Source organism: Phyllopteryx taeniolatus, chromosome 13 (assembly GCF_024500385.1).
Source record: "Phyllopteryx taeniolatus isolate TA_2022b chromosome 13, UOR_Ptae_1.2, whole genome shotgun sequence".
NCBI classification, from domain to species: domain Eukaryota; kingdom Metazoa; phylum Chordata; class Actinopteri; order Syngnathiformes; family Syngnathidae; genus Phyllopteryx; species Phyllopteryx taeniolatus.
The window spans coordinates 3,861,597-3,889,162 of record NC_084514.1 but is presented as its reverse complement, the minus strand read 5'-3'; the positions used below and the strand labels follow the sequence as shown (position 1 = coordinate 3,889,162).

The 27,566-nt window shown below is 40.6% G+C and overlaps 2 protein-coding genes across 5 annotated transcripts in view; both read right to left on the bottom strand.

Moving 5' to 3' along the window:
* Nucleotides 1–787: 787 nt before the first annotated feature.
* Nucleotides 788–11,452, bottom strand: pomt2 (protein-O-mannosyltransferase 2). Its single transcript, XM_061795844.1, has 21 exons — nucleotides 10,747–11,452; nucleotides 9,930–10,014; nucleotides 9,733–9,837; nucleotides 8,195–8,303; nucleotides 8,008–8,116; nucleotides 6,954–7,113; nucleotides 6,745–6,851; nucleotides 6,583–6,665; nucleotides 6,297–6,406; nucleotides 5,226–5,289; nucleotides 5,093–5,153; nucleotides 4,928–5,006; nucleotides 4,042–4,193; nucleotides 3,884–3,975; nucleotides 3,717–3,793; nucleotides 3,563–3,634; nucleotides 3,432–3,491; nucleotides 3,241–3,346; nucleotides 2,235–2,375; nucleotides 2,045–2,156; nucleotides 788–1,294 (listed from the first exon to the last, which is right to left on the bottom strand). The coding sequence occupies exons 1-21, from the start codon at nucleotides 11,028–11,030 to the stop codon at nucleotides 1,189–1,191; spliced, it is 2,274 nt and encodes a 757-aa protein (XP_061651828.1). The 5' UTR covers nucleotides 11,031–11,452; the 3' UTR covers nucleotides 788–1,188.
* A 1,047-nt stretch (nucleotides 11,453–12,499) lies between these two features.
* Nucleotides 12,500–27,566, bottom strand: part of LOC133487603 (latent-transforming growth factor beta-binding protein 1-like) — a 110,292-nt gene continuing 95,225 nt past the window's right edge. For all 4 annotated transcript variants that reach the window (XM_061794461.1, XM_061794463.1, XM_061794464.1 and 1 more), the window contains exons 32-41: nucleotides 24,921–25,049; nucleotides 23,122–23,256; nucleotides 21,683–21,880; nucleotides 20,852–20,944; nucleotides 20,448–20,576; nucleotides 19,553–19,693; nucleotides 18,779–18,952; nucleotides 17,774–18,052; nucleotides 16,813–16,962; nucleotides 12,500–15,612 (exon numbers count right to left, since the gene is read on the bottom strand). In XM_061794461.1, coding sequence (XP_061650445.1) covers nucleotides 15,446–15,612; nucleotides 16,813–16,962; nucleotides 17,774–18,052; nucleotides 18,779–18,952; nucleotides 19,553–19,693; nucleotides 20,448–20,576; nucleotides 20,852–20,944; nucleotides 21,683–21,880; nucleotides 23,122–23,256; nucleotides 24,921–25,049 — 1,595 coding nt within the window. In that variant the 3' untranslated portion in view covers nucleotides 12,500–15,445. The remainder of the gene's footprint in view (nucleotides 15,613–16,812; nucleotides 16,963–17,773; nucleotides 18,053–18,778; nucleotides 18,953–19,552; nucleotides 19,694–20,447; nucleotides 20,577–20,851; nucleotides 20,945–21,682; nucleotides 21,881–23,121; nucleotides 23,257–24,920; nucleotides 25,050–27,566) is intronic.

The window sequence follows — 27,566 nt, the reverse complement described above, 5'->3', positions numbered from 1 at the left end:
CATGTGACTAACGTCAACCAATAGAAGCAGGCGTTTTCAAAGCAACGTTCAGGATGTAATTCCTCTGATTTGCCTCTAGGGGTCTACCAAACACTATGTATGAAGAGGTGGGTCCTAAATACTCAAGTACTGTATAGTTAATCTGGTAAATGTTGAAGTAGATATTTGACTCCTTTATTTAAGTATATAAAAAAAAAAAAAGTTCACACTCTGAAATTTATTTTTTGTCCAACATCTAGTTTCAATTATATAGAATATCCATTTTAATAACTTGGCACAAAGAACAAAAGAGTTCCCTCTTCTACTAACTTTCATAGTGCTCATAATGGGAAGACTTGGACTTTACCCTTTTTCTGTTGTGTTGTAATCTCCAAAGGTTAAAAAAAGTAACACTTCTTTTGATAAAGTAAAGAGTAGAAAGTACAATCTGTGTTCAAATGTACAGAAACCTGGAAAAAAAATCTACTTAATTACATACAGTAAGAAACTGTACCTCATTAATTCCCATCACAGACTGTATGTTTAACTGTCACTAATGTTAAAAATAATCAAAACAAAATACAAAACAACAAAATATGATCGATTGCGCAAAAGGTAAAGTGCTTTGTACTCTAAAATGTTCATAGGCGTAAATGCGAGTGTGAATGGTTGTCTATCTCGAGGTTCCCTGAGATTGGCTTGCGACCAGCCCAAGGTCCACCAAGCTGGAATAAGCTCTAGCTCAGTCGTGACACTAATGAAAAAATGGATAGAGATCATGAGAACTGAAGTACTAGAAAACACAGGCTAAGAGAATATAATAGTTTATTAACATGGATTGTAATATATGCATAAAAAGCATAATAAAGCTATTTCACTAAAAATTCAGATCAAAATAAGAAAAAGAAATGGTCTCTGACCCACTACCAAAGAAATTCACTTATTTTCAGTATTTGAGGCACTTACAATTATTCCTACAAAAATCTAGTATCATTGTCAGGTTGGTGCTAATTATATCTACAACCAAGTCTCAAATCCTCCAGCTTAAAAAAAGTAAACGCAAACTCACCCTGACAGGGTACAGTAGCATGACAAAACATTTGAAGTACAGTAACACTGTAGGACTGTGAAATAAATGACCACTTCAAGTCCCTTATGCTCAAAACAGTTAGTTTTTATAACTTGAGTGTCATCTCTACTGAAAACTTGCTAGAACTCCCACGACTCCATCCACTTCAGTCCGGCCATTGAGCTGCCCGGCTCGTGTGCCAGCGGCCCCCTCATGCCATAAGTGAGCGGGTGGAACAGGTAGAAACTGGCAAAAACAAAGACTGCCTGTCATTCACTCAGGATACATGAAAAATGTCTAAACATATTCATGTTATAAAGCAGGGGTGGGGAAAAATATGGACAGCGGACCACATCCGGCCAGCACCGTTCTTTAATCAGTACCTTTAATCCTCTAATATTTGTTGCATTAATTTAGCATTTTGTCCTCAAAACTGGTTAATTGAAATGTCTTTATTTTTTTTATTCATTTATCTCAAATAATTAGTGGAATAAGAACAAATTATACATTTAACAATGTTTCATTTATTTTAAATTCATTGTAATTCAATAGTAAATAATACAAATAAAAATGACAATTACTGAATTAGTAAAATGAATCATTTTACATATTTTAAATATATTATACATGTATTTATTCATTTTATTAACTTTTTATTAATTCATCATATAGCAATAAAACAACAATAATAGTAAGAATAATTGTTGGGTTTTTCATGCACTGTAAATAAGAAATACTAACATGATTTTAAACGTAGGTGCATTTAAAGTTTTACAAATCATTTCATTAAATAATTGGGAAATTAATTATAAAAACAATTATAAACAAAACAAAATGAGAATGAAATATTTTATTATTAGAATAAATTATTTTTTATTTCATTTTAACTTCCATTTTTTTTATTTAGCTTATCTATGAATGACCTGATCAAGCCGTCCCTTTTAAAACTGAAATGTTGTCACAAAAACAGTAACGCGAAAATATATAGGGTCTCACCTGTAAAGAACAATTACCAGAAGTAAGATCTTCCCCACTCCCTGTAGCCAGTTGCAATACGGTGGCTGGAGCAGAAGGTCGGCCATGTTCAACAGGAAATCCAATGTAATTCCTGTGATAAGCAAACATTGCTGCATGTTTGTATCCTCTCTAGCACAGCAAGCGGGCAAACTAGAACGGGACGTGCTACCTGTCAGCATGCTGCTAAAGAGCATTGCAGGGAAGTAGTGATGGTAGTAGAGGACCCGGCCCATAGTGTAGAAAGGTACGTAGTGCAGTAGCCAGCCAAGGAAAAGGAGGCCTCCTCCCCTCATGAGCACAAAACAATGATCTGAAAGCCAGCAAATGGGTATTTTTGTTTCATGTCAATATTGGCACAGAACTGAAGTTTAGCAGGATTTCTGTCACTCAAGGTACAATAAAAACTTAAGAGGGCAGGTATAATGCCCATAATGTACAGCCCATCTCAATAAATTTGAATGCTTCTTTTATTTCCGAAGTTCAATTCAAAAAGTGAAAATTGTATATGATATGGATTCACAGAGGAAAATATTTAATGGTTATGGCATTGATAGTCACGGTTTTAGTAGGAATGGATATCTGAACACAAATGGTGGAGCAACACATTTAGACAGATCATACTCGAAGAAAAATTACTAATGTATGATATATATTCAGTATGGATGCAGAGGGGTGAAACACTATCTTGTCACAGCCAAATGGTAGTTGAGCCATACTCGTCATTGGCTCAACAATATGAGGGGTGGAATGAGGGTTGGATCACTTGCAGCGCAAACAAATTGCTTTCAGCAAGACAAGAAAAATGGTTTATCAAGTATGCCATAATTCTTGATCTTTGGAGTATTTTGATGAAAGCATGTCACAGACATGTTATTGAGATGCCCGAGAACTGGTTTATGTCTCTGTTGAAGCACAACAACTCTAATTAGTTGAAATTGCATCACCAACTCTAGGTTATTTTATTGCACAACTCTTTGTGAAAATAGTGAAATCAAGATGTTGGTCCATTAGAAAGACATCTTTATTCCAATCTGGACCCGACTGAGGAACTCTGAGCTACAATAATGTTGACCATAGGGCTGGGTTTGTAACCATTCCATGACTAAAATTGGACTGGTGTGTAAAACAAGTGTAGAAAAGCAGTTCCCTTGAGTACCACTTTAAGTCCATCCTACCTCTTCTCCTTTGGGCCACTGAGATGCCTCTTTGGAAGGCAACCGAAGCGACTGCCACCAGGATCAGATATAATCCCAAACTCGCCAGATTTAGCCACCAGACCACCTAAAATGATGTTTTATCACAAGCATAAGGACAAGATCAAGCATAACCTATAACGGGTGAAATGATTCAAGCTTTGAGTACTTACAGGGTTGCCAAGCAAGTACACACGATACTCTGTTTCATTCACTCCTGAAAATCTCAGTCCCTTCATGAGAGAAAAGTAATGATTACTGGAAATGTTTAGGCACGTTCACACTGAATTTCACCAAGGCTCACCTGGTAGTTGATGGGCCAGTGCCAAGGTTTGGAGTTCATCTCATTGTCTTTGGGCTTCAAACCGCTGTTACCCTAAGAAAAGAAGACACAATCTTGTTACATTATGATTGCGGAGAACTACAGGGCCGTTAACAACTTTCTTTTTTTAACCTACTCTTATCATCACAATGTGAGACTCCATTAGGATCTCTAGAAAATGAGGCTTCAGCAATGACAGACTGATGTTGGGTACTGTGAAGAACACAAGAGCAGCAGAAGAAGAAACAATGATAAAAGCTTGATTTGAAAAAGAGGGAGAAGAAATGGCAAAGTGCGTCCTACATTTGGCATTGACATGATCTTCAACGTTCCACTGAGAGCTGGAAGTCTCCTTCAAGTAAGGACTACAGGTGACCTCTACTTGTTCCCAGCCCCTGATCAAAAACATGCGGTCAGTTTTCCAAAGTGGAATTACTCCAAGTGGATGAGCTCATTCTTACCACTTGGGGAGGGTTTTCCCGGAGGAGAAAAGCACACAACCGATGGCTTTGTGTAGAAAGCGAACTTTGCTGCGTAGCACCTTCACTGGGTCACCTTTGCGCCCTCCGCACACCTCCACTCGCCAGAGGTCATTGCTGTCCCCGGTGTGATTCTAAGGACAGACAGCCGCATATTACAAGAGTTATTTTAGACACACAAGGATGGAACTGTGGTTGTGTGGCAGCTATGGTCGAGTGGCGGCCTCAATTCCACAAAAAAGTCTCTGATGCGATGGCATCAGAGACTTTAGCTCAGTCAGCGTCAAAAGGATTAACTCCACGAGTGTTGCTTGCTCTTTGCATGTGTATTTTGGGATGCCACCACATAAGGGTACCAGTGATGGCAAAGAAGAAAGGTGAACCAGAAAAGGAAACTTGGGTCTGGATGCTCAGAGGAATATGAGCAATACACTTAGGCACCTTAAAGTTTGGACAATAAGCAGAGACTCCACTACTAGAAAAAAACTGCCAGTAATTGACACGCCCTTGAAAAGGTTTAGAAGGGCTTTATAGATGCCACACGATGGCAGCAGAGCACTACTTTTCCATTAGACAGTGCCTTGGCACCGTGTGGCATCTTTCGGTTATTCAGAAAGAGCACAAAAACAGTGAGGAGGCAAATAATGGAAAAAATATGTGACTAGTTGAATTTGCAAGTAGTGAATCACTAATAGGCGGGAAAACACAATAATGTAGTTTGGAACAAATGAATTTAGTTCACATTATTTCCTATGGCAAAAATAGGTTTGAAATTAGAACAACTTGGAAATCAATCTGCGTCACATAACGGATTGTGTTCCAATTTGTAGCTCTTTATGTGAACATCTGCGACACGTTGCCTACTCACAATGCCATAACCCGTAACTTGGAAGTGCTTCCTGGTAAGTGGGGCCTCGTGTAGGTGACTGTGAAGGTTCCGAGTTGTTCTAAGGGAAACAGGGAAAGCAAACATAAATGTTATTTACTTGGTTGAAGCAATAGATTCAAAGCAATTTCGATTATATGCACTGACTCTTTATGCTCCAATCTGATGATGTCGCCATGGCGAACCAGATCAGGGGTCTCGGACTGAGCTAAAACACAACTGAAAATGTAATAAATGTTATGCTTGAACAATAAAGTTACAGATTGGATGGTTTCCTTACAGTTTGTCTCGTGTCTGTGAACAAACCACAAGTTGTTGTAGTCCTTGTGCAGGTAGGCTGTAACCTAGGGGGAAAAAAGGAGTATGTATATATACACTGTATTAAATGTACTCTTTGTGTGTGAGTTCACAATATCCGACAAAAGTGAGTACACTTCTTTCATGCAGTTTAGTTATTTTAAGCGGAGAGTAAATTTATACCGTAAAGAAGCTCAACACTGACTACTTTACATTTTAGCAAAGTGTCTCTTCTTTAGTGTTGTTTCATGAAAAGATATAATGAAACAGTTTTTTAAAAACGGAACAAGCGGTTGGTCTGGAGGTCTAACGAATAAAGAATTTTTTTTGTAGACGATTGTAAAATGATGAAAGTCTAGTCGAAATTGATTAATCTATGATGGCATGGATATTTTACCAGCACATTCCAGTGGTCAACCTGTTTTGCACCACTGACCGGTTTCACGTAAAGATATCGTATTAAAAAAGCTCAGCATTTTTCTGTGTTAACTTTTTCTATTTTACGCGTGCTCTCATTGCATTTGAGGATAGACTTGCATATTTTCGAAGTAACTGTGCTACCGGTCTCATGACGGTTGAGTTGAAGGTCCAGTAAATCAGGTCATTCAAATTTCTCGAGCTTATCTACGTCACTAGCGATCTCCACTTTCCCGTTCCACTCCCGAGCCAGCGCTGTCAACATAACAAACGCGTGTGCTCTCCCAAGGGGGTCTTCTACACGGAGGCAACCAATCAGAGGAAAGGGGGCGGTCTTAGCCAAATATGGACACAGCGGACGCAAAACTGGGTCAAACAGAAGTAGCTGTCAGAAGGGCCTTTTCTGGACACTTGTATGACAAAACCAAGGTGTTCTTTGAAATGAAATGGACACTTTTATACTAAGTCCATGTTAGAGAGTCACTCTAAATAGAAATAATATGGGACCTTTAAACGCCGACGCAGGGCAGTAAAGTTAACTCGTCGACTAATAGGTTCTACGCCAAGTGTGCTCACTTTTGTGAGATACTATATATCCTGCTTTATAATTGATGACAACATTTCCCTGTGCCCTGACCTGCTGCTGCTTTGCTCCAACTCCCTCTGGATACAAGTGCCAGTGAGAGTGCAAGTAGCCTCCAGCAATGCGAAGGTTTTTTAACGTAATGGTGGAGCCATACGCCAGGTCTGCACAGGATAAACAACACATTTCCTCACATGAACAAGGAATTATTTCGTGACAAAACATTTAATAGAAACATCTTTTTTTTTTTTTTGAAATTGTATTTATAGATGATTTGATTTTAAGCAAACAGACCTGTCATCTCATGTAGATTTAAGTATAAATGTTGCATCACACTTACACTCAGGCATTGATGCGTTGTGCAGGTTGTTCCCAATGAGACGAGACTGGAAGGCAGAACTGAAGAAACCATCTCCTGGTCCACTGATAATAAAGAGCACAACGATGATAAATCAAATAATGTAATGCGTGACATCAAACTGTAGCCAACAATCACACTCACCTCTTGTTCAGCACCACAAAGTGGACAGCAAATATTGTAACATAGAGAAAGATGGGAAGCAGGATGAGCGCCACAACCCGAGCCAGGAGGTGCTTTGCAACGTCCACCTAATGCCAGGAAATACATCATAGATACTGTACATACAATACAGTACATCACATTCTTCTCGACACTTTCATTACTTTCGTATACTGCATGCAGCTGTTTACCAGTGATAAGTCCAGATCTCCTAAAAGCCTCCAGAGATCTGAAACCGTGTTCAGTCCCACCAGCAGGATGACAAAAAGACCCACAAACTTCACACCCAGAGCTCCAGCAAGATTGACACCAGTTAGTACCATCCAAAACCACCAGGGAGCAGAAAAAGGCCTGGAAAACATTAAAGCCAACATGATTGCGTGCTAATAAAGTGCACCAATATGTACATTTCTTTTCATTGTTTTGACAGATATTGAGATGGAATATTAGGACGACAATAATAAAAAATATATATATATAATCTACGAGACTAAAATAATAAAACCCAGAGAACACAATTGTAATTAAAAGACAAAATATAACAAGATTAAATGAATAATTTTACAAAACTAAATACAGCTATTACAATTTTTTGGGGGGCCATATTATGAGAATAAAGCTGTAAAGTTGTTACAAGAAAAAACTATTTTTTAGAATATATTCACATTACAAGAAAAATATAAAACAAGAATTTTTATTTTTTATTTTTAAAGAATAAATTCAGATTAAAAGGGGAAAAAAAGTAGTAAATATAAGGATAATGTTGAAATATTACAAGAAAAAAACAATTATTAAGATTAATATAAGATTATGAGAATAAAGACTTGATACTAAAACAAAAAAGATGTAACATATAAGCAAAAAATGCATAATTTTATGGGAATAAATTCACAATATTAAAAGACATGAAAAGTAAAAATTTACTAGAATAATATAAGAAAAACAATGCAATTTACAAGAATGAAGTTGCAATATTCTGAACATGTTTAAACTGTGTTTAAGGCCAGATTGTTGAGGACCTTGCCAAATTATGCATACGATGAAATATTCAGTTATATTTTTTTCTGTTAAATGTAATGTGAATAATATATGCAACATAAAACTATGGAATAACTTACAGAAAAACATTTACTTGTGTCATAATTTTACTTTTTAGTGTAGCCTTTGTAATCCTTTGTAAACCTTTGTACTTGGATACATTTGTATTACATGCTAAACTGTTTTGTTACTCAAAAGATTGCAAACCTGTCTTTTTGCTGGTTGAACTTGACCATGCTGAGCACTGCTGCCATGATGAAGAATAACAGTATGGGATCCAACAGGATGTACTGAGATATAGTGATGCACCCTGTGTCTGCCGGGAAGAAGTGGACAATAGGAATTGAATGATAATTTACACAGGAAATGGACTTGACTTTGAGTTGGGACCTACCAAATATGAGTAGCCAAGCAGCGATGAGAGCGGCTGTGTGAGAATGCGACAGCTCCAGTACCATGAGGTAAGCAAAGATAGGGAGGAAGGAGCCCAAGCCGGCACATAACTGGAGGAAAACAATAGGCATTATGTTTGGAAATTTGTTTTGTTGTTTTTGTTTATTCCCACTCCCAGTTGAAGTTTACTGTCAAAGTAAAAATAAACAAAGAGAAATGTACCTTGTGGATTTAAAACAACACATAGCTTAGCCTTTCATTCTGCCAGCTTAATGCTAAGGCTAATTAGGATCTCTGTTGCTGTGCTAAAACCCTTTAAGCAACGGATTGAACGCAAATGGGTCAGCAGTGAAAAGACAATATAACAGTATTCTCAGTCATATATATACTGTACCCTCTGCTTAGAACAACTAATAATAGTGCCTCACTGATGAGCTAAGAAGAGTTGAGACATCTCAATGAACAGTATATCCGTCTATCTGTCTTCAACCGCCCCCAGGTGGCCAAGGCGGGCACACAAGAAAGAGCAGCACAACGGCCGTTCAATTGGTGCATCATGACAAAAACAGTTCCATTCTTTTTAATTCTATTTAATTCTGTTACTACTGCAAAGTTATTTTTACACATGGAAATACAAATTACAACCATTTTTTTACTGTTTTTATGGGGACTGCTGGAACGGATTAATGGCATTTACATTCATTTCAATGGGAAAAGATGATTTGTGATAGTTGTTTCGTGAAGTGTTTTGAGGTATGCATGAATTAAATGTGTACTCTCAAGGCACCACTGTATATTAAGTGAAGTATATTCACACTACCAATTTAAAGGAGACATACCATGCTTTGTTTGTCTTGCTGAAATTAGCGCTTTTGAGAGGAGAGGATTTAACACACCACCCCGTATATACTGCTGGACCAATGGTGAATATGGATTTTGTTACCATGACGACCATGAGAGAAGCCTGAGCTTTGGACTAGAGTGGCTTCTACGTGTAGAAACAGAGTGAAGAGTGCTGCGTGGGGAAAAAATGTGAGCGGAGTGACCACAAAGGCAAAAAAAAAAAAAGAGGATTTTTCACTCATGGAGGCAGCAGTTCATACACTCAACTGTGTGTATGTGGCGCATGGACAAGTCACCAAACACAAATACCCCCCACTATTGTGTTCACAACTTCACCAAGCAATAAAATAAAAATCGTTTAGCACAAGCTAATGCTAATTTTTGCATTCAACAAAACTCGATGCAGCTCTGCTTACCGCTAAGCTTTGACATGATAACAAGGGTGTCACACCTGTAGGGGATGTGGGTGTTTCTGCATGAAAGAGTCGCGGCGTGATCGTGTTTCAGATCTACGCCCAGCCTAGCTGATCATGTCAGTGTGGGGTGGTTGTTATGTAAATTAGCCCCACTGTTAGAGATGTATGAAAGTGCAGAATGTCTCGCTCACAGACACATTTTCAGAAATTGGAAGACAACCACTGATTTACTTGGTTGTTCAATTTCTCACTGGATGGGTGGGAAAATGATGTCACATACCCCTCTCATCCCCCAGTAGTTGTGGTGCTCATATTTATCTCCTGGCTTTGAGAATGGAAAACTGCCGTCATAACCACTCATGTATCCGGCTAGTCCGATCAGCATCTGGAAAACAGCACAAAAAGCAAACAACAACAAAAACAATTTATGTATTTATTTCTCTGGAGTGAAATTAAGACAGTAACATGATATCTAACCTTTCCCAGTGGAGGGTGGACGTCAAAAAAGAAGGTTCTGTTGATGTAGTAGCTTCCCATCTTCCCAAAGTGTGTCTCATCCCAGCTTAAAGACAACAGAAGTGAGCCACAATAAGTACCTGAAACAATGATGAGACGTTTTCATGGAAGGCAGCACGGTGTGTCTAGTGGTTGGCACATCTGCCTCCCAGTTTTGAGGCTCCAGCTTCTCTGTGTGGAGTTTTATCCATCCATCCATCCATTTTCTGAGCCGCTTCTCCTCACTCGGGTCGCGGGCGTGCTGGAGCCTATCCCAGTTCTCATCGGGTACACCCTGAACTGGTTGCCAGCCAATCGCAGGGCACATAGAAACAAGCAACCATTCGCACTCACAGTCATGCCTACGGGCAATTTAGAGTCTCCAATTAATGCATGTTTTTGGGATGTGGGAGGAAACCCGAGTGCCCGGAGAAAACCCAACCAGGCACGGGGAGAACATGCAAACTCCACACAGGCGGGGACGGGGATTGAACCCGGGTCCTCAGAACTGTGAGGCTGACGCTCTAACCAGTCGTCCACCGTGCCGCCTGGAGTTTTATCACACTCCAAAAACATGCATGGTATGGCTATCGAAGACTCTAAATTATCTAAAGGTGTGAATGTGAGCGTGAATGGTTGTTTGTCTGGATGTGCCTTGCGATTGACTGGCAACAAGTCCAGGGTGTATCGCGCCTCTCGCCCAAATTCAGCTGGGATGGGCTGCAGCTCACCCACGACCCTAATGCGCACAATCAGCATTAAATTAAAAAACGGACAAATGGATGTTTTGCACACTCACCACACATGAGCAGGCTCTTTTATTTTATAGAGGCGTGTGGCGAAGGACAGTCCAGCCACCAGGAGAAGTAATCCTCTGCTGGTGAACTCATCACTGGTGGATCTTCTTCTTTTTCCTCTGTAGAAACTCCCATTGGTCTGCTGACTGTCCTCCTCTGTCAAGTGTCCATCCTTGTTGTTTTTTCTGTCATTAGACTGAGTAGTGGATGACTGGAAGGTCTTTCTGTTTCGTATTGATGTGTCCCCTGCTATGTGGTACTGTGTGGAGCACTGTTCCTTTTCCATTAGAACGCTAGAAGCGAGAAGAAAACGTCCATTCCAATTGACGAGCTAGCAAGGTGAAAGCTAATTTTTAAAACATAATTTCATTATATAGCTTCCACGGATATTGCAAAATAAACATCATAAGACTTCTCTGTTGACTGTCACGTGTGTCAGTACTGTCCATGAAGACGTCACACGGTTAATGAAACTCATACTTATCGCATACTTATCCTAGCTTGCTCGTGTTTAAATCCAGTCGTTCAACAAAAGTGGTCTTTCCAGACAATTACAAAAACGTTATCGCTGAATAGGATTTATTGTTATCGTTCTTACGGCCTTATTAAATACAATTATTGACAACAATCAATTTACAGTTCGGTCACGTTTACGCGAGCCGACAGGAAAGGTGACGACATGTTAGAGGTGTTTTGTGGGAGTTGTAGTCCGTTATTCAATTCGTCCCGTTATCAGAACGCCCAAAGAAATATATATCCCATGAGTCTCTACACTCGGCAACTCGCTCCCTGGTAACCAATCAGAAGACGGCAAAGACAATGCTGTGGACCTGCATTTTGACCACAAGATGGCCGTACAACATAGTCAATGTGAGCCACGTTAATTTCCCCCTCACCCTCTCTCTGTTCGATCACGATATCGACGAATGGGGAATTCCTTTTAGGATTACAATGTTTTTGTCACGGTTATTTGCAAATCTGTCGGTGTTCTACCGTGTTATTCAGCATTATTGACTAAATAAAAATAAAGTACAAAAAAGACTAGTGTATCTGACTAAATAAATTATAGATGCACACATTTAAATAACAAAAAAGTCCAAAAATTACGAAAAAAATCGACTAAATAAATAAATGCAACTTAAATACCCAAATCCGTCAAAACATGCCTAGTATAATTTAAAAAGTAAATAAGTCATGACTAGTGCAAACCATCAAATAAATGCATAAATAGATACTTAAATAATTAATATGTCAAAAGACGACTCTTCTAATCAACTCAATAAAATAAATAACATTTTAATAATATGTCAAAAAAATGACTAGTATAAGCAACTAAATAATGAGCTAAGTAAGTCAAAAAAATCGACTAATACCTTTAAATAACTAAATGATTCAAAAAATGACTCTTATAGTGTAGTGACTAGGATATGAGGTAAGGTACAATAATGTAATATGATCCAAGTTAGAAAATACCTAACAGATGTGTATCTTTTATTTGGACCAAATAATTAAATAAGTCAAAACAAGTAAAGACTAGTATTATTATCTAAATAAATGAATACATGTAAATAACTAAGTAAGTCAAATGGTGTACAGTATAATCGACTAAATAAATAAATTACTAAATATATGACTAATATACAGTATTTGGACTAAAAAAATTAATGTAAGTAATAAGTAATAAAATAAGTACAAAAGAAAAAGACAAGGTACAGTATTGCAATACATGCCATGTAAGAAAACACCAGTCAGATGTTAATTTTTTTACATTTTTATTTGGATGACTGACAGTGATTACAGTCAAGAGGTAAACAAAATGGATGAGCGTGATATTTCCGATGACCACCAGCATTACAACGAGACATTATCATTAGGTTATTTGGGAGGTTTACAGGGGCATCGACTCTTCCAACTTTGACTCAAACGTTAGACTTCCTGTCTGGTTCAGGTGATAATTAGAGCAGCACAGTAAAAGTACAGTGCACATCGCATGGGAACATTTGTGCAGTTGCTACTTTTATAGTTCATGAATGCAGGTTAAGGGGATATTGGAATTATTTATGTGCTGCCGTGATTGTGTTTTGCCAGGTGCCTGTTAAACAAATGGTTGAATTAAACCTGAACAATAATAATACAACAAATTCAAATAAGGAAATGCAAGTAGGCCAAGGCTGTCTATGATACATTCATGACTCAGAAAAACCAACAAACCGAAAGAAGCAATGATCACAATTAATAATATGTAACCATAGAGACATACAGAAGTCGGTGCTTACAATTCAAAAGCATTGTCTTCGTAATGAAATGGAAAATGTCTGCCATTGGATTAATAACAGTGCTGCCACTTCCCCCAAAAATATATAAAGTTCATATTCTGCTCCACAGGGCAGGTTATACACACAGTTCCTCTGGTACAGTGTCAGCCGCTCCCCTCACACATAAAAAGATTTGCTTTTAAAAAATAGGTGTTTTTTTTTTTTTTTACATGTATAAATCTACAAAGATATAGTATCAGGTTTTTTTCCCCCACAGATTTTGTGTTTTATGTCAAACAAACATATTGCTATGTTGGAAGCATTAAAAGGATATTTAACAAAAAAAATACATAGTACTAGAGCTGTACAAAATAACCAAACCTCTCCAGCGGAGCCTTTGTCTTAGTGGGAATGAATCATTTGATTGAATTGTGTATATGATAGCAACTTTTTAATTACATAACAGTGATATTTGTTCAATCGGGTGTTATTTTAGACACAAGACTAAAATGTAGCATGACGCTTCGATAAGCCTTGCTACTTTGTCAACATAATAAAATAAGTTAATACTGTTAGTTTGATTTTCTTTTAGGAAATTGTAAAAAAAAAAAAAAAGTGGTCAAACAAATGAAGGCAAGTATTATTGCACCTTTACAAAACATCATATAATCAGATCCTCATATACATTTCGAGTCATTAAATTTGGCGGCTGAAGCCTTTATTTTTCAACTGTTTGGTTGTAATTGTCTTCCCGGCTCTCGGTCCGCACATTTGACACGTTGCTGTTCAGCTCCATTTGAATGTGGAAAAAAAGAAGTGTAATGATGAATAAGAAAATCAGTTGGCTGTTTACTAACACTGCCATCTGTTAAGTGCCATCCATCCATTTCCTATAGCCCTTGTCGTCATTATGTGGCAGGTGAGCTGGAGACTATCCCAGCTGAGTTTGAGCGACAGGCGGGGTACGCCCTGGACTGGTCGCCTGTGTATCGTAAGACACACATAGACAAGTGACCATTCACACTCACATTCACACCTATGGACAATTTAGAGCAGTGATTCCCAACCACTATAACCGTAGGAAATGATCCAATTTCACTGAGTTGGTCCAAAAATGTAGTACAAATAATGTATCTTTGTTCATCTATCCACTGTATGCCAGTGACGTGTAGTAACAGGCAGAACAAGTAAATGCTCTTCCATTAAATGGCAGAAGGAACAATTAACGTTTGTGTCCACCAGTTTCCATTCATTCATTCCTAATACAGTGAAAAAAAAAATAATCTGTGAGTAATTGATGCTCCCCCCTCCCCAAAAGAGGTTTATTGACACAGTTCCTTGGTACCAAGATGCCACAAGATGGTGGCAAAGCACTACACGATGTTCCTCAACTCATTTTGACACAGCTCCTTGGTACCAAGGTGCCACAAGATGGCGCTGAAGCAATACTTTTATATTAGACATGGCTTTGGCCTGCGCACAAAAACAGTGAATTGGTGAGTTTTTCAGCGAATAACAGAGGACAGGTGATTCTGCGAGTAGCAAATCACGAATTTGCCGGGGAACACTGTAATAGTTTTTGTGTTCAACGTAACAGCGCTAAGTAGATTTGTGAATAAATTGAGACCAGATTGTCATTATTTCCGTATAGATACAGTGGCCATAAAATGTCTACACACCCCCATTGAAATGTTAGGTTTTTGTGATATACTAAGACCAAGACTTTCAAAACTTTTTTTTCACCATGAGTGTGACCTATTAGCTTTACAACTCAATTGAAAACAACTCTTTTCAGAGGGGAATTAAAAATAAGTGAGATAATGTAGTTTCATAAGTGTGCACACCCTCGTGGCTGTGTTCAGCATTAACCAATCACATTCAAACTCATGTCAGCTGTTTTTGTGTAGACTTTTTATATCCATGGTACTTTTTGTGATATTTCTTGTTTTTGTGTCGTGTGCTGTAAGATTTTTCTATTAGAAAATATGTGCCATGGCTCAGTAATGGTTGGAAAACACAAATTTAATCTTCAATTCACCTAACATGCAAGCTGGAGTACCCAGAGAGCACATAAGCATGGGGAGCATGCAAAACGACAATATCGCTCTTTTTCTGAGCCCTCTGAGGTCAATTGCTTGCTAGTTAGCAGTGGCCTGAAATAAATAATAACATAAAAAAAAGTTAAAGAGAAAAGAGAGTATGTCAAATAATTGTTGGTGGGGGGGTTACTGAATGAAAAAGCTCAGTATCCCTTGTCGTGTCTTCACTCCTGTTATTCGCCTAAGGTTCAATGAGTGGTGTGTTGTGAGCCGAACCCAAGTGTGTCTGCTGTGAGGAGTTGGAGTCTGGACGTTTCAGCGTTACTGTGCCAGGCACTGAGGAGGAGAAGGCCAGTGGAGGGGTGAAAGTTCAACCTTAAAGGAAGCAGGAGAAATCACCGCTCGTCTCAGTTCCCCGTCTCCGCCTTTGGGATGGCCGGGATGCATTTGTGTGGCTTGGCGGAGGCCACGAAGCCGGGCAAACAGGTGCACTTGTAGGACCCTTCTGTGTTGCTGCAGTGGCCGTTCTGGCACAACGGCACCTTGTCGCTGATGTCCTCACACTCGTTTATGTCTGCGGGCAAAGAGCACATGACGTGTGAGTCAGAGGTACGATAGGCGCATTTGCATTCTTGTAAACAACAACACTTAACACATTTTCTTCATCTATATGAAGAGTTTCAAGTGTATCCCAATTGGATACACTGCCTGCAAAAATGCCAGAAAACATTGTACAGTTACTAAACACTCACCAACCCGCAAATGTTTCCATAGAACATACCTAAAAACTTATTTCTCTTCCTGTAATGCCGAATGTCACACACTCCCACTTTAGCATTCGGGCCTTGATAAGGGCGTGACGTCAGGAGTTGTGACTCAAGCACCACTTGGTCATTTCCCAAGTGGTTAGTTCTGTGTGTCTACTCCATGCTCCTTGCGACTCTTTTCATTTTGTAATTGTGTTTGAGACAAAAGTTTCTTGATGACAAACGACTGAAAGTGCATCAGTGACTGTCGCTCTCCTTTTTTTTCCCACTTGACTTGAGCGGCGGCGTATCACTTGTAAATTGCTGCAATCATAAGTCAAGGTACCACCTAAGGCCGGAACTGCTATTCGATCCCGGAACTTCAGAACTGTCAGGCGACATTCTCCCCACTAGTTCACCGTGTTTTGCCTGCACACGATAGCCATGAAATTAGATACATTTAGATAAAACGAGGAATAGCAAGTGTTGCACCACGTTTCCACTGGCTCTGTGTCAACCTTGAAGCTCCTAAGCCAGAATATGCAGACAGAATATTGTAATCATCACATTTCATAACAACACAATCTGACTTTTTCACAAAACAAAGCACAAACTAAAAACTATAAAAACCCGATGTAATAGAGTGAGCGGACGGAGATTCAAGGCCTTACTCTTGGCAGCGAGCAGCCAGGCCAAGGGCTAACAGACAATGCTTGAGGGGAGTAGACCACTTTCATTAAATTGCCATAAAACACAAGCTAATGCAAGGTTGTTAAATGCAAAGCTTCTCCTTGAGCCGCATGAAGAGTTGCCTCATTGCAATAAATCTCAGAGTGGCTCCACAAGGTTTAAACATGAAGAGAGAGATCACTAATGTCTGATTTTAACATTTGGAGAGACGAATAAACAGACTGATGCATTGCATGCTGAAACGCACAATGTCCCCCCCCCCCGCCACCGACACCTCCGAGCGGTTTTACACGGAAGGAAATCTGTGAGATATCCGAGATGTCAAAGCGAGAGCGCACCTATGCAGGCCATCTTGTTTAGGTCCAGCTCGTAACCGTCAAAGCAGTCGCAGGTGTAGCCTTCCCTCACGCGAACGCAGCGTCCGTTTTCACAGCCATTCAGGATGCCGCATTCTTCTGCTTGGAGACCTTCAAATCCATCGTAGCGCTCTGAAAATACAACAAGGCGATGTCGATGAATGATTTCTCCAAAGAAAGTTTGCCTATTTCTATCTTATATGCTCGGATGAGACTGGTGTACAAGAATTTGACATTAGCCATATCAAACACCATTTTGGGATGATGAGAGTCCCAATTTTTTTTTTTTTAGCATCATATGTTCAAATAATTGATCAGAGTGGAAACACTGATGGTCTACACCCAATGGGACAGAACTGAGAAACATTTTCTAACTTAAACTTGAATTGAAATTGGAGGCCGCGTTCCTTACTATAAGCTACAACTAACTACAATGAAAGAATATTATATTATACTGGACTTCTTGTACTTTCATTTTATTTTATTTCTCTTTGTTTTAAATGTTTATAAGGTGTTTTTTTTTCTTTGTTTTTAAATGCTTTTAATCATGTAAAGCACATTGAGTTCCCTTGTGTATGAAATGCGCTATATAAATAAATGTGCGTTGCTTTGCCATATCATCATATGAAATATTAGGACAATTACAAAAGTTTAAAAAAGACAAGTTTCTGAGGTTAAAATTTTGAAAAGTATTTCAATGTCTGTCCTATACAGGATTATACCTCTGACGGATTCCTTTTCTAAAGCTCTTGTCCTGAATTTCATTAGATTGCGCAGTGGTACCTTATAATTTAAACTTGTTAAAACAAGCAACACAATAAAAAACACATTGCAAACGTGTTTGAACAAAAAATGGGGAACACCTTGCTCTCATGACACCTTACTCTCATGTACGACATCTGCTTTAATGACAGGTGTGTCAGTGGGACGCATTCCCACCCACCAGAGAAGGAATCCACCGGCCGAGGCTGGTGCTCAAGGGGTCGATGGACAGGAACTCGCAAAGACGGTTGTCGGATGCTGTAGTCGTTGTCGTTGAACAAAGGCACGCTCTCGGGAACGTCGTATGGTCCCGCTGGGCCGCCATAGTTGTCCCAGTACGGAGGAACAAAAGGCTCTATGGGATCCTCGGGCCCGTCGACGCCATACTCGTAGCCCGGCCGCTCTCGTAGGCTGTCTGAACCTCCTCTCAGAGGGAGGTTGCACATGACTGCGTAGTCCTCTGAAAGCAACAGAGCAGAGGATAGGAATGGAAACTGTGGGCCAATGTGGAATTTGGGAGGAAGCTGCAGTACCCTGAAAAAACTCCACAAAAGAAGGCCTGAGCCAAGATTCCGCACCCCGAACTTCCGATCTGTGAGGCAGACGTGCTAACCACTAGTCCGTCATATTCACTGAAATAATCAGAGGTGGGTAGAGTAGCCAAATATTGTACTCAAGTAAGAGTACTGACACTAAAGAATAATACAGTATGACTCAAGTAAAAGTAAACATTTGCCCTCCAAATATTTACTTGAGTAAGAGTAAGAAAGTACTCAGTCAAAAAAAACTACTCAAGTAAAGAGTAACTCGTGAGTAACTCATGATTTAAAAAAAAAAAAAAAACAGAGCATGAACGTCAAATAGAATAAAAAAAAAAAAAAATAATATATGGGATAGGCTCCAGCACACTCGCGACCCTCGCGAGGAGAAGCGGCTCAGTAAATGGATGGATGGATAATATATGGGGATAATCCACACACACCTGCCACTATTTCAATTTTAAACTGCCCAAAAACCAACAACACATGCATTGGGCCCTACAGAAACATTATTTGCTTTATCCACTTAAATGACTTAATGAAGAAGCTGTTCTGTGACCAGACTTATTGATAGAGTGTCAGGCGAGTGTACCACTACACCATCAGTGACCGGAAACAATAGTATAGATGATAATAATTTAGCTCACCTGAGTCTTTCCTGGGACAGAAGGCACACTGCCCACTCCAGGCAATTCCATAGAGGCAACAACACTCAGTGTAGGTGGTTCTGCGGCCCTGCAGCGGTTCGGAACACATGTTGTCTCCCTCCAGACGCTGCCAGCAGATGTCCATGTGCACATCGAGATTAGACTCCACAGTTTCTTTGAAACATTTTTATAAGGATTAATTTTCCATCCATCCATTTTCAATACAGCATGTTTCTGTTAGGGTCAAGTAAACACATGCAAGTCTCATGTAATGGCTGGATCAGACTACAAGACAAATTTGGTCTTGTAGTCTGACCAGCTAAAATCCTCTAATCTGATCTAGGCATACATTTTTAACCTTCAAGTCAAGTCTTGGACAAGTCAACTCACAGGTTATCTTAAATCAATTCCCAAGTCAGAGTCAATTGTTGCAGTCTTCATAGTCTTCGTAAAGAGAGACGATTAATAAGGTCAGATAATGATATTGTTAGCCAATTTATCTCATCTGTATTTACAATATGTATAACACCTCATCATCATGTCTCAAGCCAAGTCCTGCGTCTTTAACTCCGAAGCCCAAGTAAATGCTAAAAAAGTCTTTTGGTTTTTGTCAAGTCAAGTCACAAGTCATGAAAGCATTGACTCGAGTTGATTCAAGTCCAAGTCTCTCTATTTCTGGCCGTGGGTCAACCAGAGCCTCACCCAATGGACTTTGGGCAAGAGTCAATCATTTTCATACAATCTCTGTATGTTTGTGGTTTTTGCATGTCATACCTTCTGTAGTGTTGATTCTTATGCAGCGCTGCTGCGTGCTGTCCAGCACTAATGGCGGACTGCAGAAACAGTTGAACGAGCCCGGCGTGTTCACACACGCTCCATCCATACAGGCGTTTCCGAATTCGCATTCATCATAATCTGGAAAAACACAATGGCACACTGTTATTGTGATACTGACCGAGAGGGAGAGTCCAGTTGGAAACTTTTTTTATTTCCATGCATCCATCCATTTTCTATAGCACCTGTCTTCATTATGGTCGAGGGTTAGCTGGAGAATATCCTAGCTGACAATGTGAGAGAGACATTTGTGCAACCTGAACTGTTCGCCAACCGATCACAGGGTCACAGAAAAACAACCATTTACATCACATTCAATGAACCTAACACACATGTTTTGGAACGTGGGAGGAAACCAAGTACCCAGAGAAAACCCATGCAAGCTCAGAGAGAGTAAACGCCACAAAGGTTTGAACTCTGTGCGGCAAACATTTTAAACACTAGACCACAGTGTCTGAGATTCCAAACCAGATATCCCCATTGCCAGACATACATGCTAACCACTAGTCCACTGGTTATTAACAGTATGTGTTTTTATTCGTCTTAAAAAATGTTTGGTGTCTTTTTATTTGTATTTATTGTCATCATCTCAAATATTTTCTCGTTCCATTACATAAAAAAAAGCTGCTGGCTTTATTTACAGGCACAGAAGAATGCGGTACCAAAACAAAAAGTACAAAAACAAGCGCTTTGTGACTGAAAGCAATAAGCCTAATGGGACATGTGGTGTCAATAAGAGGAGTCAGAACACTGGCACGGGACACACGGGATCTATCATCTCTAAGATGGACTGTTGTACAGCTGAAATGCAACTGATGATTTCAAACTTTCTTACCAACACACTCGAGCTTGACGTTGTCATAGTAGAATCCGGAGCGACAGTAGCATGTATAGGTTGAGAAGAGATTGACACATTGTCCATTCTTACAAATGTCTGATCCAAACATTTCACATTCATTTGCGTCTGAAGAACAAAGAGACATTGAAGTGATAAAAATGCTCTAAACAAACACAAGTAATGCTGTTTAAGGAAATACTGCAAACAATGAAGCAGTCAAGACACACTGTGATTACAGCATTAAGCCAGGTACGCATCCTATTGAGCCTCGGCACAGGCCGTCTCCCTCGTAAAAGGTGTTTGTTTATTTGGCTTTCAAAGTGGCAGAAAGTGAAAATAAAACATTCGGTGCCAATGTTGAGGAAGCTATAAAAGCTTAGTGATCTTCATGACATCAGTACCTATGTAGAGTCGCTGTTCTGCCAAACTTTGAGGAGAGGAAGCAGGCAGGGGTATGGATCCACTGCCATGAGGGCACAACTGGTGATAATCATCTGGAAAAGAAATAGTGTTATTATCACTGCCCGATAGGATGGAATGGAATGACCTCATGTCATTTACATGAGGGATAGGCATAATAACTGGTCGAGATAATATGATAATTGATTGCTGATTAGTCACGTCTTGAAGCAATTGGAATATACTACTTGGATGCTGATTCAAGCTCAAATACCGTAGTTAATGGGTGTCCGCTAAGGCCTTCTTCCACACAAATCTCCAACACAGGCATGGAAACAGGAGTTCAGAACATTTCGAGATATAAGCTATAAGTAAATAACGTCTTTATTCTTGTTTGTGTAGTTAGCACCGAGGATAGCAAAGTTACCTAAATCTGCTGTTTTGTTGCCTTTACTTCCAGTGTTTCATGAGTAAACAATTATTCTTGAATTTAGAGTCTTCAATGAACCTAATACATACGAGTTTTTGGAATGTGGGAGGAAACCGGAGTACCCAAAAGAAAACCCACCCAAGCAGTGGGAGAACATGGAAACGCCACACTACAAAGCCAAAGCAGAGATTCGAACCCGGAACCTCATAACTTTGAGGCAGATTTGCTAACCACTAGTAAAGCATGCCGCCATCGGAAAATAATACAAATTTAAAATAATAATAATAGCGAATAAAACAATGAGTCCATTAATTGATACTTAATTTTGCACACAGTCAATCAGGGAAATCTACTGTAGTCCACTGCCCATCCCTAATTAAAATCATTGAACATTAAATTGCACCTCCTCCCGGAGCAGGACAGGCGTGGATCTCGCAGTTGTCGCCCCAGCCGGCGCCCACGGTGCAGCAGCACTCCTGCTTGGTGGTGTTACGGGACAAGACGTTGTTGCAGAAGTTGGCGTCGTTTAAGTTATAGTAGCACTCCTTCCTTTCCACGGCTGAGGGGGCCGCCGGAGCGAGGGCTTTTGAGTCGGTGTCAGCTGCAAGTGGACAAAAAAATTGTCTATGTGAGGTAAGAGGGTGGTCATGGAGGATGATATGGAACAATGGAATGCAACATAATAAAGAGACTTCAGCTCAGTAGGCATCTCAGTGTGGTCACGTTTTCTGTGGATTTTTCTTATGTGGTGCCGCCACAAAGGGGTACTGGAGATGGCAAAGAGCATAATTGCCCGAGTCATTTTCAACTTACTGTCACAATATAAATGAAAAATGAGTCTGTGTAGTCTTTTCAGTGATACAGGTCATGGCAACTAGACTCTTCTTGTTTGTTGAATTTGTTGTGTTTTTGTAAATGTTCAAATATGACTTAGGCAATTATGCTATGAGGCTAACGATTGTTTTCAACTTTGGATGCTCCACTGTATAATTGCCCAATATCACGTAGGAACATTGTCAAGTGGCTTTATGAGTCAATGTGTCTGCATGCCTCCTGGTAGGTGGTGCATTACCCTCGCCCACCCCTGCTCAGCCCAGTCATTTGTCCAATAGGCATGGGCTCAGGCATTTTGCCCATAAGCAGCCGGCTTAGCCAAATGGAAACACTGGCATGTGAGTCAACACACCATTCACATTCACATGATTGATTAACACACGTCGAAAGCAAACAGTGGAATGTGGCAAAAATGTACACCGAGGCATAGCTGGGGTTTAATGGCGGGGCAGAAGGAAAAACAACCTTGCAGAGGGCGCGCCGCTTAATAATGGAAAAACGCCCAATTCCTGTACACGGACCAAACTGAGGGACGTGATTATGTTTCCATGACTCAAAGTGCTTTTCTGTGGAATCACAATGCGCCGCATAACGGTTAAGCGCTACTGTGATGTTATCTTAAAGGAGATGCCCACAGCGTCGATTACCAGTAGGTACAGTCCATCATTGTTTGTCTTGGTGGGAAAATGCGTCGACAGTAACCAGGCCTTCGGGGTGTTTGCTTGGCTTGACTGAAGGAGTTACAGCATCAATTGTCTGGGGGATTAGACTCATACAAATTTTGCAGGCTGTCCAACCAACCGCAGGACTTAGCTTGCAAAACAAATGGCAGTTGCCAGGTCAAAAAGATACTCAAGCGACATGGAGTAGGTCGCGTCCACCTCATCACCCTTGTTGTTTGGATAATGAAGACACGGCTCATTAAATGAAGGAAAACTCCGTCTCCCGTCGATGCGATGCAGAATCAAGTCTGGTGAGGCATTGTGGGCGCTCGCGGGCTTCTCTTACCCAGGGAGCGGCAGTGGCTGGTGATGGGATCAAATTCCTCATTGTCGTTGGGGCAGATGCACAGGAAGCTGCCGTCGAAGTTCTCACACAGGGCCTCGCCGCACAGCGCCAAGCTCATCTCGCACTCATTCACGTCTGAGGGAGAGGTCGCAAGGTCAACAAAAGGATCAGGCGTGTACACAAAGGCATATGCTCCACAAGGACACACTAGCGCATATATCAGTGTCAGTAGAAGTTGGTTACTCATGCTTAGATGACAGAAAAATACTCAAATCATCTCTTGAATTTCTATCAGTACATTGTTGCTATACAGTGGACCCCAGCATATTTGTGGTTTGGAATTCACCTTTTTTTTTTTAACCTATTCTCCATTATTTATCTCAAAGAAAACCTGCCTATTCACAATTTTTCTCAATGTGGCAAGAAAAAGTCAGAAAATAATTTTTTTCGTGTCAAAAGTGGGTGTGATATTTACTGTATTGCACCGTCTCTTTAATTGAGACAACGAACGGTTTCTGTCGGCTGTAACAACGGCTACAAACCATCAAACTAGTTGTTCGCTGAAACAAGGTCCACGGCGGAAGGCAGAGGGCTCTGCGTGTGTAGACGGAAGTTGCGCCCCACACACACTCGCTTAATTACAACTGTGCTAGATTTGTGACTGACAGTCAGCGGGAGAGGATAGATATTGTAAATGGCAGTGCCAATGGCCTTTATGTAAGACAGCCATACTAACCACTTGCCCATGGAAAGAAAAGCAGTCTGTAAAGCAGAATTGAATGTTCAGTGCACCACAAAGTACGCTGTGTTTATGCGAGGCAAATTACATCCTCCCGCCAACTGATCATGAGTCAGTATCCATCCATCCTTTTTCTGAACCGCTCATCCTCACTCGGGTCACGGGTGTGCTGGCGCCTATCCCAGCTGACTTCGGGGAGAGGCAGGGTACACCGCCAGCCAGCGCACATATCGACAAGCAACCATTCGCACTCACATTCACACCTTCGGACAATTTGTTTCATTAACCTCCCATGCATGTTTTTGGAAACTGGAGTACACAGAGAAAACCCACGTAGGTACAGAGAGAACATGCAAACTCCACACACGGAGGCTGCATATTTAACTCGGGACCTGTGAGGCAGATGTTAACCAGTCTTCCACCGTGCCACCGTATGTATTATTTTTTCAACATCTCATTAAGTTGCATATTTTACAATGTTAGTAAAGTGAGAGCAAGTTAATAAAGTTTTTTGGGTGACAGTGTCACACGAAACACAAATTTGAATTTTTATTGAGACTTAGTGGAAACAATTGGAAGATGACCAGGCTACATGGTGATTGAGTGTTTAGCATGTTTGCCTCACTGTTCTGAGGTTTGGTGGAGTTCAGTGGAGCTCCCATGTTCTCCTCGAGCCTGCATGTGTTTTTTTTTTTTTTTGTGGCACTCCGGCTTCCTCCCATGTTCTAAAATCATGCAAGTTAGGTTCAAGACTCTTAATTTCCCATCGGCGTGACTGTGAGTCTGAATTGTATACATATGTGTCCCAGGATTGGCTGGCCACCATTACAGGGTATGGTATACCCCGCCTCTCGATAAAAGACAGCTGGGATAAGCTCCAGCTCACCCGTGGCCCTAATGAAGAGAAGCGGTATAGAAAAGAGAGGGATTCAAGTTGAACAGCGCCACGGAACAGATTGTGGTCAACTCTGGACGTTCCACTGTCAAATGACTCTATCTAATCTATTGAATGTGAACTAAAACCCCCCTTTTTGGCTTACAAATCAGTGCACGTACACACCAACACATTTGCTTGTGTCCCCTGGTGGGTTTGAGTAGCCCAGATCGCACTCGCAGCGGTAGGATCCATCGGTGTTCTCGCAAAAGCCGTGGCTCCCGCAGATGGTCTGGTTGAGGCACTCGTCAACATCTGTGAAGGTGAGGGAAAGCACCCAAAGAGAAGAACACAGCATTAAATGTTTGCAATGTCAGCAGACGAATACGCAGCAAATGCAAGTCTCTTTTATGAAATATAACTCACTTCCAATCCAATTCCAATTTGACTTACAATAACAAGCGAAACCACAGTCTTTCTAACTTGTCAAAGATGTTAGACGTATGTATTATACAGTTCAGTGACAGGCTTTTCAAACAGCAGTGTTTGTCGGTTAATCAAAGGGAACTTTGTAAAATGTTTTTTTCAGTAAATCTAGAGGAGCTGTCAGGATAAAGTGGAACGGTGGCTGTTAAACCTGGACAAGCACCACTCGCTGTTTAGAGGAAACCTTTGTTGCCTATTGCTCTGTGTACTGAATGTGGCGTAAGAAGAGAGGCGATAGTCGTTGGAGGCAAGGTTGACTGGACCCACAATTTAATAGTACAGTGTTATATATAGTATAGGTTATCACAGACCACAATAGTCACCTCTGTGACTAAAGTCTGTGTCATGCAATGTTTTACTCTGTGCCAATTCTTCATGCAAGAAAATACTGAAAATATCTGATGAACAAAAAAACATCCATCCATCCATTTTCTGAATTGCTTATCCTCACTGGGTGTGCTGGCACCTATTTCAGTTGACTTTGGGTGAGGGGCGGGGTACACCCTGACCTGGTCGCCAGCCAATCGCAGGGCACATATAGACAAACAACCAATCACACTCACATTCACACCTTGGGATAACTTTGGGATAACATGCCATGCATGTTTTTGGAATGTGGGAAGAAACCGGAGTACCCGGGAAAAACACACACAGGCACGGGAGAGAACCTGCAAACTCCACACAGGCGAGGCCGGATTTGAACACCAGTCCTCAGAACTGTGAGGCAGATGTGCTAACCAGTCGTTCACCGTGCCGCCTGAACAAAAACACGGTAGAGAAATTGAATCTTAATATGTACTGGTATGTTTGATATTCACATTTTACATTCACACGTGTGGGCAATTTAGTCTCCAATCAACCTAGCATACATGTTTTTAGAATGTGGGAGGGAGGTGGAGTTACAGGAGAAAAACCCATGCAAGCCCAGGGAGCACATGCAAACTCCAAAGAGGAGGACCTGAGCCAACAGGAGGGCCCGAGCCAAGATTTGAAAACAGAACCTCTGAACTGTGGGCCAGGCTTTCTAACCACTAGGTCCACCATGCACCCCCAAATCTCAACTTTTCACCTCACCGAGACATTTTGGACAACTCTATGTCTCCGACTGGAAACAATGCAAGATGGGGTGTAGAAGAACAGAACCCTGACTTCAATCACATCAAAAACCTTTGGGATGAACTAAAACAGAGATTGCAAGCAAAAATGACGCATAGATATGCTTTAAAGTCTTCCCAGAAGAGTGGAAGCTTTCATACTGCAGCTCAGGAACCCTGAGCTTCAGTCTACATCCAGTATGCGATAACATGAATCACTTTATGGATCAGATTTATAGGTCATTATTTATCAAGAGAGAAGACTTTATGGACATGAGATGGGGAGAGATGAGCTTTGAACCTGACATGAATCAAGCAGGAATCACAGCTAATGTACAAAATACTGCAGTGCTCTCATGGACCAAAACAATCCACAATGAATGGAGTTGCTGCGGCAAATGAGCACAAATTAGGGTTTAAGTGTTTTGAAATCATTTGGGGAAATTAAAGTATGCAACTCAAGAGGGGAAACACGTCTGATCATTTTGTGTCCTTTTAATTGTGGGATATGTTTCAAAGCCTTCTTGTCTGCATTTATAATCAAATGCTTTTAGTCACATTTTGCAAAATATGTTGTGACGAGAAGCTGGCTGGTGGTCCGTCCAAAATTGGTTCTCTGAAAAGGATGCAGCAGAGACTCTCGTTCGTGCCTGTCGGCCACATCGTCTTTCAAGAGGAAAGGAGTAATGCAACGGTGATGTCAGCCACAAACCATGAAAATACCTTCCGAGTTATGGGACATTGTGTAAATGACTCAGTTGTATCATTTATTGTTTTACAATTCCAATAAAACAGACTCTCTTTGCATCACTCATTTTGGACAGTCAAACTGTATTGCTTTTAGTGTCCTTTAGGGGGCAGAACTTCGACCTGAAAACTGGGGATAGGTTGTGTCACTTGGGTGCTGATTGCAAAGTTTACCAAAGTTTAGTCACTGTTTTGACAGACATGATTATTTTTAGCATTTGTGATGAAGCGTACAATTGAAATGAGAGAAACCACCACACTGTTGTGCGATCATCTTGGTTTCTGTTGACCTTTGAGTTTCGTAACCACCCCCTATGAGCACTGCAGTCTAAAAGTTTCCATGACTAATGGTAACGAGGCTTTGAAAACAGGAAGGCCTTTTACAAACACAGAAAAATGCAGCCTATAAAACCACAACGGTGCCCATACTCGCGTAGCATTTTTATCAATCCCAATAAACACATTGCTGATCTTGGATGGCTCACTCGGAAGACATGTGATCCTG